Below are 13,886 nucleotides of genomic sequence, written 5' to 3'. Positions count from 1 at the left end.
CATCCTTTCTTCTTGCTACTTGCAGCTTCACAAACTCGTTCACATATTTTCAATGGAGCTGCCCACCTGAACATCACCCCACAACTATATTGCTATAATTAATATTTTTGCCATGTCTTTATGTACAGTCTCCTTCACTGCCTTTTTTTTCCTTAGTCAAGCCTCAAGCGTTCATGTCACTCCAGGGGAAACACACTTCAGTGGCACAGCCTTGAGGCCAGGGCTGCAAAGCAACTTAATAAAGGCAGAACAGTGCACATAGAACGGGGTGGCTCAATTTAGTCAGAATACACTTCCTGGTGAAGGAGGAGGCCAGAGACTGGATTTGAGTTCTCAATCTTATCTTAACCTTTTGACTGCTGAGCTTAAAAAAAAAAAAAACAACCTACAAAGCCAAACTAAAACCAAGCATACAGTAAATGAAAAGCTCATTATCTTCCAATAAGGCTTTTCTATTAGAGAGGCAGGTGACAAAAACCCACAGTTGCTGAATAACCCAGTTTAAAGGAGGAGTTTACTTCTCTAAAAAATTGCATCTTTAAGCTCAATTTTTTTTCATACAGGAGGCCAGATTTAAAAAAAAAAAAAAAAAAAAAAAAAAAAAAAAAAAAAAAAAAAACCCAACTCTGTTGGCATCTTTCTTCCTACAAAAGGCAATTACCATTCTGGATATTTCATGTTGAAGCCTGAACTTGTTCCAGTTTTGTCCCAGTGTGGTATTAGAAGCTAGCATGGAACACCTTTTTAATGGAACTAATCAAGGATATGCCATCAGCACAGCTCTGCTCCCAGACTGCTCTGTATCATGACATGTGTAAAGGACAACATATACTTTGTTTTACCAGGCCAAGGCCTGAGGCACATTATGATTGGGTCTAGCAGACTTTGCCATGTGCTTAGCAAACAAATTTACTTACTGAAGGGTTCTGAAAGAGAACCAAAGAACCTCACATTTCTTTTTGTGTCTGTGTCTTATCTGTTTCTTTCTTGTTTTTTTTTTTTTTTTTTTTTTCAGTTTAGTTAAATCTCAAAGTTTATTTTCCTACAATTCCCATCTCTGTAGCCTTTCAAGCTCTGCCTTCACACTCTGTCCTCCTGGAGACATGGGGATGTGGCACCACTACTGCTCTTAACCACAGCTGGAGCCAGAAGGGACTGGTGGTGGTACACCCCGACCTGGGCCCATTGGGGTGGCTGCTGCTGGAATTGTGCCTCTGGCACTGCTCCAGGGTAGGAAAACCTCCCAAACGCAGAGATGACTGCAAAGGGATGAATTTTCCCATCCACGTGACTATACGCTCCTCTGCTTCCACCCTAGTAGAAGACTGTGCTTTAAAGAAAGCTTCACCCGGTGTAGAGCCATACATTGCAGAGATCCCCTGTGTGTAAGAGATCACCAGAAACAGGCCCATTACTGGTCTGCAAAATGAGATCTTACTGGAAACACACTTTTATTTCCACTGTGGTCTAATTCCTTGCATAAAGAAACTCCTCCTCCACTACACCCCAGAGGTCTCCATCCGATCTCTATGAGAAGACTGCAAACTTCTGACATAGCCCGATCTGGCTGAAAATTGTAATTCAAATGCTGAATTTGAATTGGCGGGGCAAGAGGGGAGTGGAATATAAAAAAAATTATGTACAGGAAAAAAGTCAAGCAGAATAAGGGGGGCAAATTCTCTGCTTGAGCATCTCCAGAGTCCACTGGAGTCAGTGGAATTATGCCAGCAAAGATTTTGGCCCTGTACTTGCATTTCCTAGACAAAGCAAACATCGTTGTCATTCTGAGCTAAAAACATTTTCTAACATGAACACTTCAGGATGCATTATCTTTGCCAGAATGGAAAAGACTTCATCTCACTGTGGGTCTTGACCTCTTTCTCTGTCTGTCTCTCTCTCTCGTGAAAAAAACCTTGAAGTAAAACAATTTCCTCAAGTCAAGTCTGCCTCCAACAGAATTCATTATTTATTTTTTAAATCCAGAAATGATTTAAGCTTGCACCCCAGGTGGGAAGTTAAAAAGAGGGAACCTATTTGAAAGTTTGTCACAGTAGGCAGAACAGTTGCTTTGCAGCCCTTGCCTGGCTAAGGGTGCACTGCTTCACAGCTACACTGTAAAGTGTTAAAAATCCTCCCCCCCCACCCCAGAATATATATATATGTATGTATAAAAAAAAATCCCCTGTCCACCTCTCAGTACAGAAAAGGACCTCATCACACTGCAAAAATAGCAGTACCCACTTTGGTCAATTAAAACAAACAAAAAAAGCATACATTATTTTTTTTTTTTAAATCTGTGTACTTACCTATAATAACCAATACAGCTAAAAGCACTACCTACATAGGCAAAACTTGGTATTGCATAATTCGTATAAATTTGTATCCCCTCCCCCCAATATTAATTGGAAGATGAAAAACATGAAAGGTTAATAGAAAAAACACCAAAATACTGAAAATATTGCTGGTCGATTACAATTCTTAAGCGGCAACTATACACAGCCATGATATGCTCTATAAATGTGAGATAAAGGTATAACTGTCTAAAAAATCCATGATGTCACACATTTTTCGCATCTGGAGTACAAAATATTTTGTCATAAAAATGGTAAAGATTTAAAATTATAATAAATGCAGCAAAACAAGTGTAGTGATGTCAATTTTTTTGTAGTTTTTTTTCTTTTTTTCTTTTTTTCCATTTTTTAGATTTCAAGGCAAGGCACGTAATGTGGACATTATATCTTCGTGCAAATTAGGATTACTGGAAAGAGTATTTTAAATTTTTAAAGAGACATAGAGGCAAAATGTCTGCCCATGCACATTATATTTCTGTCAATATGTGAAAATTGTTGAACAAGGCTAACTTCTGAAAGCACCATGCAAGTTTACAGCACCCTGTAATTAGACTTACATTAAGAGTGCATTATTTAAATACAACATATCCCCATCCTGGTATTACCAGTTTGTAAACGGTAAGCTTTGCCCTTGTGACATGGATTTGCCTATGTCTTTGTCTCTATGATGTAGATTTTACAGAAACATGTAAACCCTATGGGTTCTTGATGCAACAAGTAACTTTAAATAAATAAATCCTACCCCTCTGTGGAGGCAGCAGCTAAACCAACATAAGTGCTGTGTTTCCATTGACTTCTTATTCTCAAGGACGTGATTTGTCTTGACTTAATGCCTTTTAATGCCCTCAAAAACCGAGGGGAAAAATAAGTTTGTTCAAAGTAATTTTCTATTTTTAATCCCCTCAATTTAGAGTCCAAGGGCTGAAGGACTTATAGTGATGACCTCTTAGATATGATTTTTAAATTGCACTTGCCTCTGTAAGTGTTTCTTTACTGGGGAAAACGTCACTTTTTTTCTTTTTTTACTGTTGCATGAGAAGATAACACTTTTACCTGCGTAGAGGCATTTCTTCCATAGAGCCTGTGTGTTCATACTGATTGAAAATTTTAACTGCATAACACACTAGAAAAAGGCTGAATTAAGGGCCAAAGTTTAATAAATCCATACTGATAACTAAAGGCTACAGAGCTTATTTTTAAAACATTTAGAAATCAGACTGTTGAGAAAATGTCTGGCTCACGGCCCTTGTCCTCCTGCAGCTCTGCTGTCGCTGCCTAGCCTTTGTTTTGTGAGATAACCAGGAATAGTGATCTCATGCGTAAACAACAAGAATACTAAACCAACAGAACTAGCTTATCATGCAAATATTAAGGCATCTAGAAAGTCAGTTAAAATATATTGTCAGAGACAGAACATCTATTTCCCAGCGGACTTCATATAACAAAGGCTACTTAGGAGGAGCTGCGTTCTACTCATCAGTGAAATATCATCGACCCTTTGTAAATCATTTCAGTTTCAACCATAAGAGAATTAGTGATTGTAAGAGCTGCAATTGCTGGTCTATTTTTGTTCTTCTTTCTTCAGGTTCTTTTCTCATACTGTCTTCTTTTCTTTTTCCTTTTTGCTTTTTTTTTTTTTTAATTTTGCTTTTAATTTTTTTTCTCTCAGTTGCTTGTTTCTGCTTGAAGGAAAGGCTCTCCAATTATGTTCAAACCATAATTTGGGACATTTGTTGGCAGGATCGGTGTCCTATTTGATACTTGGAAGGGAACCAAGCTAGCCCAGGTACCAGGACTGTTGAAAAGGGGAAAGAGACAAGGAGGGAAAGAGAGAGAAAAAAAAACATATATTAAACATGTATACAATGAATTTGAATCAAGGTCCAGTTAATATTCATCAATAATAGCACTACTTAAGATAAAGCTGGAAAGAAAATTTGTGAATGTAACTTGAGATTCTACTTCCTAGTTTTCTTTGTGAAAGTATGAGTTGTTTGAAAGACAAATAATTGTTTTGAACTCAGTAGCAATTTGTATGATTCCTGAGTTACACTAAGTGGTCTGTTTGTTTATGAAACCCCCCAAAAATGTCATATATAAATATATAGAGAAGACACAACTAAACCATACAAATGACACTACATAGTGCAATGGATATCATTTAAGAGCTAGTGAAATATACCACAGGGTACAGGTGTTCTTTTTTCAAGAATAAAGCATGAAGATTCAGTAGTTCAGCATCCTATGAGATTTCCTCCACTCTTACAACACATCAGTTTATCTTGTCACCATCCCAAGATGGACCTCTGAGATTTAAGGATGCCCATAAGAACAGAGGATTTTTATGTTCAAAAAAACTGCTTTAAAAAAAAAATTCCCTAAGAATGTCAGTTTCAGAAACACCAGTTAACACAGGATCCAATCATCTAAACACTTGCAGCTAAGGGTAGCCATGAGTTGAGGGTAACAGCAAGTACCATATTTTTTTAAAGCAAGCCTCTGAGAAAAAAAGTATTTTCAAGGACGATTCAATGACTAGGAAGTTAAGTTATCATTTTAAAAGAACTCTGTCACTAAGGAGCTCAAGTCCCAATGGCATTCACAGGTTCACCAGGCACCAATCAGCAATACTTGCAAGATGGATGGATAGTCAAAGATGGCCTCATCTGCTGTGTTCAGTATCCAGTAGCCTGAGCAGCCCTTTCCTTAGACGTGGTTCTGCCAACCCAGAAGTCCAAACCAAACTATCCTAAGCTATACGATTCTATGACTTCAGAGAAAGTTTTGTCACATTTATTCAGAAGAAAAACAGCCTCATCAAGTCAGCATCATTGCCAAAGAGCTAATACCAGCACTAGACATACAGCATGCAAACCCACCCTTCCTCTGCATTTCATTGTATTGAGCTTTTCCACTGTTTATCTCAAACATAAGTGCTTATTTCGAATTATATTCTGGGATTAGGTTGACAAGCTTCCTGATAACACATCTGAAGCCCTTCAACGTGTGTATTGCGGAGGCAAAAAGTTTTCTTCCTTCTATATTTTTTGGCCCATTTCTTCACTGCTCTCTCCCTGGACCAGCAGATGTGCTTTTATGGCATCAGGTATAAAGAGGAAAATTGACCTTTTTTATCTATTTCCAATGTTCATGACATAATTACATTTCATTGGGCAGCCTTTTGTGATCATTTCAGTTGCTGAAAAGTGGTCAACTTATTTGGTGAATTCCAGGGAACATGTTTCTCAGGTCTTTCTCATTAAAAAAATACAAAGGGCTTCTGTAATTTACTTCTGTTTGAAAATACTTACCTCTCTAAACTTGCTAATTTACTATTTTAACTCCTAGCAATTAATTTCAGGTGCAATGTTTTACACACACAAAAAAAGTGGAAATAGTTCCTGACCTGCTTGTCTCAATAACGACCATTTTCCCAATTTTATTTCATGAAGAAAATATAATAAATATTAATATCTTAATGCTTTCAATGTCTGAAGTACAAATGCTTTTCAATAAGGCTGGTGGTTTTTTTCTTCAGTTGGGTATATTCTCAAAGAACACCTAAAAATCTGCAGTCTTAATTTTTAATTTTTCAGAAAATCTCTTTTTAAAATTGCTGTTTTCAAAAATTTAAGATCAGCTAATATGTTTAATTTTTTTGTAGTTGTTTTAATTCTACTGACTATTACAAAAAAAATCTGCTATTGGAGGAAAATGAAAACCCTTTTGAAATTTGGAAATCACAGTTAGACCTCAAATCTCGAAGCACTCACAAAAAACTTAAACCTTGTTATGCATGAAAGATTTTTCCAAGATGGTATAATGAAAAGAATATGTTCCAAAAAGAAAATAAAAATTTAATACCAGAAGTTCATTTAAGTGGCTTAATTGTTTCAACTTATTCTTCATCTTCCTTCACAATTTGTTTTAAAATGTATTTTTTGTTCCTTCCTCTTTGGATTTCAGTGATGTTAAGAAGTAAATTCTGAAATAATGGACACAAAGCAAATTGCCTCCAAGCATGTGGATTTATAAAAATAAGAACTACTAGTAAAAAATAAAGATCCAGTCAGATTTGTTTGCTTGGGATCTGTCTGAATATATGTTTTACAATGCACAGTTCTTTGCTGTCCTGTTACATGGGATTTACAGTGTTTAGTGACTTCAAAAAAAATAGAGCACTAATTCAAAGAATATAAATTTTGTTTGAGGTCAACACTCTATTTAAAAAATTTCTATGGCAAAGGCTAAACACACAGGCTCCAGGTTATCTTTCTGAAGATTTATAGTGCCTTTCAATTATTGGATAAATACAATTTTGACTTTTTGCTTTGTTTTAAAGTTGCCAGCCCTCTAGAGACTACAGTGGGTGAAGGAAACAAGTCTGTGTTGACTAAAAGCAAATTAGTATTTGCAGTGAAATTTTTATCGGATACTTCAAATACCAGACAGAGACCATGATTTTTATGGAAACTGCTCAATAAAAATAAGTCGTAGCAAGTTCCTAATATGACCGTTGTTGCCATATGACCTAACAGTTTAATATAGGTGTTTATTTAAACCTTTCAAGCCTCCCACCTCGTATTATGACCATGACAAAAATGCAGACTGCAAGAAATTTGTCAGTACTACTTATGAATCCTTAGGGAGTAATACATCACCCATGTTAACACTGTGCATGTCCCACAGGAGTTTCAAAGCCCCTTGTCTCAAAGCCAAGCCTTCTTCCAGAGCTGTTGTGCAGGCAGCAGATCACCTGGGGAACCAAGACAGCCACACACTGTCTGCCTGCAGGGCTGGAACAGCCACCTCTTCCCCACCTCTGGAGGCACTTGCAGTCCTGGTCCAAGCACACATACTGGGCAGAGTCTGGCTGCACTGGCCCATTGCCTCTGTTTGCTGGCATTTCCTAAGACATTATTTTTGAGGCTTAATGAGTTCTTGTTGTAGTTTAGAAAATAACATGATCATACTGCAGGTGGATATAACTATCTTGGGCCACCCCAGTCCAGGCGCCACCATGAGGGGCTTACTGCAGACAAAGGAAGAAAATTGAATGAAAGCTATTGAGGAAAACAGCCCTAGTGACAGCACAGAGCTCCAAGAACCACTATGACACAACTGTGAATAACCAACACACAACACAGGCTCTGCTAAGCTACATGCATATGGCTGTCTACTCAATATTCCCATGCCCCCCTTTTAATTTATGGTAAATTTAGTTGGACTTTCAACTGTCCTATGAGCCACACTCTGCTTTGTAGCTCCCCAGCACTTCCCCAGTATGAAGCCAAGCAAGGCTAGCTGCCCAGAAAAGCAAGGTCCCCTGTTAGCCTTCTCCAGCCTACTCAGAAAGGACCTCACTGAGTATTGCAGAGCTTAGCTTCTGCCATGGAAACCACCCACTGGTTTTTTTTGCAGAACATCCTAGCCGGAGTGACAGATACTTCAGGGTGCAAAGCAACCTCCATCTGAGTGCCCACATGAGCAGGAAATGGAGGAACACCTTTCCCTTCACCATACCATCCAGCATGCTGTGAGTTAAAATTCAGCACTTGGTTTCACAAAACCAAGAGGCAACGCTCTGCCTTTGTCCACTAAGTGCCTCAGCCAGGGAAGCCAAAATTCTTTCCATTGCCCAGAACAGAGACAAGGTGGTTGCACTTGTAGAAGTTAACAGGATGCCCACATGGCTGCTTCCTCAGATAAGAAATCTTTGTATATGAGTGGAATAAAGCAGGTTTACCCCACACTCCAGCTTACTGCTCCTAAGGAAATCTGTTATCCATTTGCTGACAGAAGTTATAATATAAATGCCTTTCCACTGAAACATGAACTGAGACCTAAAAAACTGCTCAAGGCTAAGTTTTGAAGAAAATTACGTGAGAAGCACCATAAGAGTCTGTTATGAGATTCGGATCCATCTTTGTTGCAGGACTACATTCCTGAAGCATCACACTTTTAAGTGATTTCACTACTGCTAGCAGTTTTCTCTTCACCATAGCTAGACTATCAAATACATTATACAGTCAACAGTTCCCTCTCAATCTACAGGAAGTATAATGTATTTATCTGTTCAAATGCAATAAAACAGCAAAGGAAAATTCTGCAAGCATACTACAGGGTTAACATTCTCCATTACACTTTCCATTACAGTTTCCAGATGTTAATTCAATCAAGATTTCTGCCATGATTTCCTCTTAAAGATAATAATTGCTGTTTCAAGAACCTCTGATTAAAATATTACTGGAATGGACCACAAGTAGTGCTTATATTATATGTATATACAGTCCACTTTGGAGGTTATAATAACATAAAGACCATAATAATGTTAAACAATTAACTAAATGCAATAAAAAATAAATCTAATCTGACCTGAATAAATGTAGAGGTCTTTCATATTCTTATTTTCCACCAATTCCTACCTTCTTTCTTTTACAGTTTCAGAAGTCTGTAAGAGTATTTTACCATTCAGAAAGTACATCTAATGCAGTATTTCCTTCTTGCAGCTTTACTATCATATACATGAACTCGCTAGCTTACAGAAGGTAGAGGAGAGCCTGCAAAGTCAGTCCTTGGACAGAAGGTAGAAATACCTTTCAATCAATGTTGAGTGAAGTAACAGTAGTAAACCACCAAGCAAGGAACTTCTCTCTAGTAAGTGCTTGCCCACACAAATACAGGGAGTTTTTAAATTTAAAATTACTTGGATCATAAGAATTTTGGAAATGCAATTTTGCTCATCTTAGTGTCCTGGTTAAATTTCCACTTCTGCGTTTCTGCCAAAAGAATAACCACCCTTCCAACATCCATTTAATGGAGTACTTCTGTTACCATTCTGAACTGGCATCCATATGTAAACAGCTTCCAAATTTCACCTCCAAGTTGAGTACTTGTTTCAAGAGATGTATGAAGTATCTCAGGTTAATTTAGGATGACTTTTGCAATTTAGCAGGCACTTAACACTCATCTAGCAGACAGAGGAGTTAAAGATTTATGCCCACGGGAGGGAAAAGGACATTCTATTTATTCTATTTATTCTATTCCCTGCAAACGTCTTTTTGTGGTATACAAAGATCAGGAAGAGGCTACAGAACCCATTACTTACAAAGGATACCCACAACAGAGGGAGTGCCCAGAGAAATCGTGCATTTCCATGCTGTGCTTTGGACCATTCATGTACAAGAACCTGGTGCAGGAACAAGCAGATTTCAAACATGCGCTTGCACAGAGGAGGCTCTGACCAAGCCAAGACAAACCATGGAGAACTTGTGCTTGGTTACCAGAGTCCACTGGGGTGCCCATGAAAAACTAACTCTCAACTGTACACATCTGCACTATATTTTTCTTTTCCCAAATATCACTATTTTCATTTCAAACCATTAGAATTTTTACCTTAACATTTAAAAAAAATTAACTACAAGTTTATCAAATTAGCATGACTAAATAATAATGCAGATGATCCTAACTGTACCAAAAAACAAACAAAACAAACCTCAAATAAATCAGTTCTGCTGATTCAAAAGAAACAATTGGAGGTAACATGATAAGGAAGTAGAAAGCTGGAGTAACCAAGGGGTTAAATATAAAGTTTATACTTGGGAATTCTCAGTAATATGCTCCTCCTTCCCTAGCAGCTGCCAAAAATCATCTGACAGGAAACATAAGATTAAGTTTGTCCCACCTAAGTGAACAAAGAGATCTCAGAACAGGCAACCAGTTCACTGCAGAGCAAGAACTTTTCTAATTCTGCTGGAATCTGCAGTGCTGCTCAGAAATTATTACTGAAGTTGTTTTCTTTATTTTAGCATCTTGCTTCTAGATCAACTCATTCATTTTGGTCACACTGAAGTTCTTGTTGCTTCTCCCATAAAGTTTAACTTAAAGCTCCAAACATAATCATGTGGAAAATGGACATTATTGATTCCTATGGTCCATTGTTCCCCCATTCTAAGTCCCTGAAGTTCAAGTTCAATCTGGAATTACATCATGTCTGGTTTCTCCTGGTTACCAGACGGCTTGAGACGTGACCACAGCTACAGAAAAAACAAACAGCCTTCTTCACGCTTCGGCTCCCCTATCGATTCAAACATAAACTTTTTTTCTTTCTCTCAAGTATGCCTCAAGTATGGAGCATGGTTAATTTAGAGATTAAGTTCCAAATTAGATTATCTAATGGCATCTTAATGGATTGCTGACCCATTTCCTGTGGGATGGCAGCATGCAAGTCTGGCTTGAATACAACTAATTTCTTAGGAAGTGTTCTTAGGAAGTGTTTCTTAGGAAGATGCTTGCCTGGATGGGGAGGAAACAATGTTTTGTACATTATTACGCTTTACAGAGTTGTGCAAAACTATTAGAATTAGTAATTTAAATTTATAAAGATAAGAAATCATTTGATTTTCTCTCTGTGAATATTTTTTCACTCAAGAAACTTCAGCCTTTTTGTTCTTGAATTGTAATGAAATGCTACTTTTATTCCAAACCATTGCTGGGCAGCGGAATGAGGGAGGGACACAGGTCACAGTGTTTGAACTACTGCTCTAACAGGTGTCTGTGTTTGCCAAAACGGTTTCCACAGACATGCTGCTGGCTGTGTAATTTTAGCTATATGCATTCTCAATACCAGTCGTGTACAAGATATTGTAAAGCAAAAGCAATATGCACCCATTCTCAATTCCCCTTCGACTTCTATCTCTGATAAATTAGATTACCCCATTTGATTGCCTTATCAGCACTGTTAGCATAAATACACAGTGGTGCGGGGAGAGTGGGGAGTGGGAGGGGGAGGAATGATGCTTGGAATGCTGAATACCCCACAGCTACAGCTGAGAAAGAAATTCAGCACTCTGAGAACAGTGCTCCCCCCAGCATCTCCAGGAATGAGCCAGCTGTTGTACTATGCTGATGTGTCAAGATAACAGAATGAAAGCATGAAATTCTAGTCTAGTCCATTTGCCTGGATAGGGTAAAGGTAATGTTAAACACTTAATGCAGAATGATTGTTAAAATAATTAATATAAATAAAAATACATTTTTTGATAGCTGAATTGAAGCATAGACTTTGGCTATGCAAAGTTGCTAACAGTCTGTGGAAGACATGCAAAAATTCCACACGGTCTAGGAGAGACCCGTCATGCCAGCTTTTATGAGTATTTATACTGGAAATACCATCAGTGGTGTAATGAGTGGCTTAGATTTAGGATCAAACTCATGCTATCAGCCTCACACACACACCCCCACTTTTTGTCACTCACTTTTTTCTTAAATGTACTTTTTGCATACACTCTTGCCCTCACGTAGTGACTGAGACTGTATTTTTCTAAATGAGTCTTACAGATTTTCACAGCTTTTCCTCGCCTTCTGTCTCTAGGAAAACAGAACTGCCATTACCAAAAAAATAAGGATTTGGGGTTTTTTAATGGTTTTGAATATCTTCTTCGCATGTACACCAAAAAAATTACTTAAATGATCATAAATGTATTGGAGAGTTTATTTCTACTGATGTGTTTAAATGGTGTTCAAATTTCAGCAGACACAGAAAAATACATTTATGAATAAATATAAAAAGTCATATAACAACAGAATATGTACTCTAAATGTTCTAAGTAAGCAATGAAAAAATCAAACCAATCCAAACAAAAGCTGTAGATGGTTTGGCATGAGAAGCAAAAGTAAAAATTGCTACTTCTAAATACTTCACCAAATAACTAGGATAGGGATTTTTTCCATTTTATTTTGGGTTTTTTAGGATGCTCGCTGAATGTTTAATATAAGTATTTATTTTAAAGATACTAGAATGTTTAACTCAGCTATGCAGAACATTAATCTATTTTTTGTTATCACTTTTCACTGCAAGACTTCTGGTTTTGTAGAAAATGCTGTATCAGTGATCTAATTTTTGTGGCTTTTTGGTCCTTTTTTGTTAAGCATTATTCATATTCTCTTTTCGGCAAAGTTCAGTCTTTGCATACAGACCATTACGGTTTTATACCTGAATTTTTAGATGCCAACAGACACATAATTTTGTAAGGAAATAAAACAAAAAAAAAAGAAATTTGAAATCTATGCACTGTACCTACCATGAGGTAGGATAGGCAACTATTAGTAAGAAAAAGACACACAGAAATAACAGACAGTTTTTTGTCATTCACCTTTTCCAAACTTCCAAGGTGTGGTTCACCAACAATGCTTGAGAACAAAGGTTTCAACCAGAACATATCTGCTACCTGATGTCTGTAGAGACAGAGCAGCTAACACTGAGGGACTGCCAACATTTTCACCTGCCTGAGGTCAATAACCCTTCTGAAAATCAGTATACTTAACCACAAAAGCCTGATGTAAAAGGTGAGATTGAGTACAATCAAACTGAGCTCTGCAGATCTAAAGAAATCACATAATCAAACATTTATCAAACCATTTGGAATTGCAACAACTTGTTTGGATTGGGATATATTTCTTTGCCCACATGTAACAATTATTTTTGAAATATATTCTTGTTTTTATACCTGCACAGGTTAAGGAGCTCTTTAACCTGTGCAGGTATAATTTCTCTTCTTAGGTACTTATCTCTGTGGGATTTGAAGAATGTCATCTTTAAAAACCAAACAACTAAAAGCCATCTGCTTAGGCAGAACTGTTTGCTTCCTTGTCCTTCTAGGCTGCGCATAACCCAAGAGCAAGTGGCATAGCCTAGGCCTCGAAAAAAATGCCCATGGCAGGTTTTGTGGCCAAGCTCTTCTGGCAGTGCCTGTGTTTGTTGGCAGGGCCAGTGTGGCAGGCAGCGCTCTGGGAGTGATCTGCAAAGCAGTGGGGTCTGTAACAGCAAATGGATCGTGGAGAAGGCTTTCATTCACCACCAAAGTTTTCTTGACCAGCACATAGAAATGTTTTCCCCCACCTTTCCTTTCTTTTCACAATTTATGCCCAGGGTGTTGTATGGTGGTACTGAAAAACAGAATTCAGCAAACACTGGGATAGTGCTTCTATCAGTGTAACTGGCATTGCTTTAAGGGGGGGTCGAGTGACGACTGATTAAAACCTTGCGAGGATGCTCCTAGCTAGGTTGTTGTGATGTAATTTTCTAATGCCTGTCAATGCCCTGAAAAATGTCACTTTGTAGTGGGAGAATAAATCACCCCCTCCGTGCTATAAAAGCTTAGTTTGGATTCACTCCTGGCAGTACATTGAAAACTCTGGCAATTACTGTGTGATGGGGATTTGTAATGTGAATCACAGCCCTTGAGGAGATGAGGTGAATCCATTAGCTAATTTTTCATTGTACTCTCTAATATAAAGGAAGGAAATGACAAGGTCTTATTTTACTGCCACAATTCTTTCAGATTTAAAACATTGTTCCATATAAATTGAAAAAAAAAAAAAAACAAATACAGAAAAAATTAAATTTCAGATTTTTAAACATCACCAGTTTTTAAATTCAGTAATTTCCTTTCCAAGTTGATACTCAAAGCTCCCAAAATTTCTAGCAATCCATAGTACCATCAGCACAATGCATCAGAAGGCATTTTGTATATA

General features: G+C 37.5%; 1 protein-coding gene across 4 annotated transcripts in view; it reads right to left on the bottom strand.

Moving 5' to 3' along the window:
* Positions 1 to 671: 671 nt before the first annotated feature.
* The window catches only part of NFIB (nuclear factor I B), a 166,534-nt gene continuing 153,319 nt past the window's right edge, over positions 672 to 13,886 (bottom strand). For all 4 annotated transcript variants that reach the window (XM_058043540.1, XM_058043537.1, XM_058043539.1 and 1 more), the window contains one exon: positions 672 to 4,146. In XM_058043540.1, the coding sequence (XP_057899523.1) occupies positions 4,017 to 4,146 (130 nt within the window). In that variant the 3' untranslated portion in view covers positions 672 to 4,016. The remainder of the gene's footprint in view (positions 4,147 to 13,886) is intronic.

This window comes from Melospiza georgiana, chromosome Z (assembly GCF_028018845.1).
Source record: "Melospiza georgiana isolate bMelGeo1 chromosome Z, bMelGeo1.pri, whole genome shotgun sequence".
NCBI classification, from domain to species: Eukaryota; Metazoa; Chordata; class Aves; order Passeriformes; family Passerellidae; genus Melospiza; species Melospiza georgiana.
This window is presented reverse-complemented; position numbering and strand designations above follow the sequence as displayed.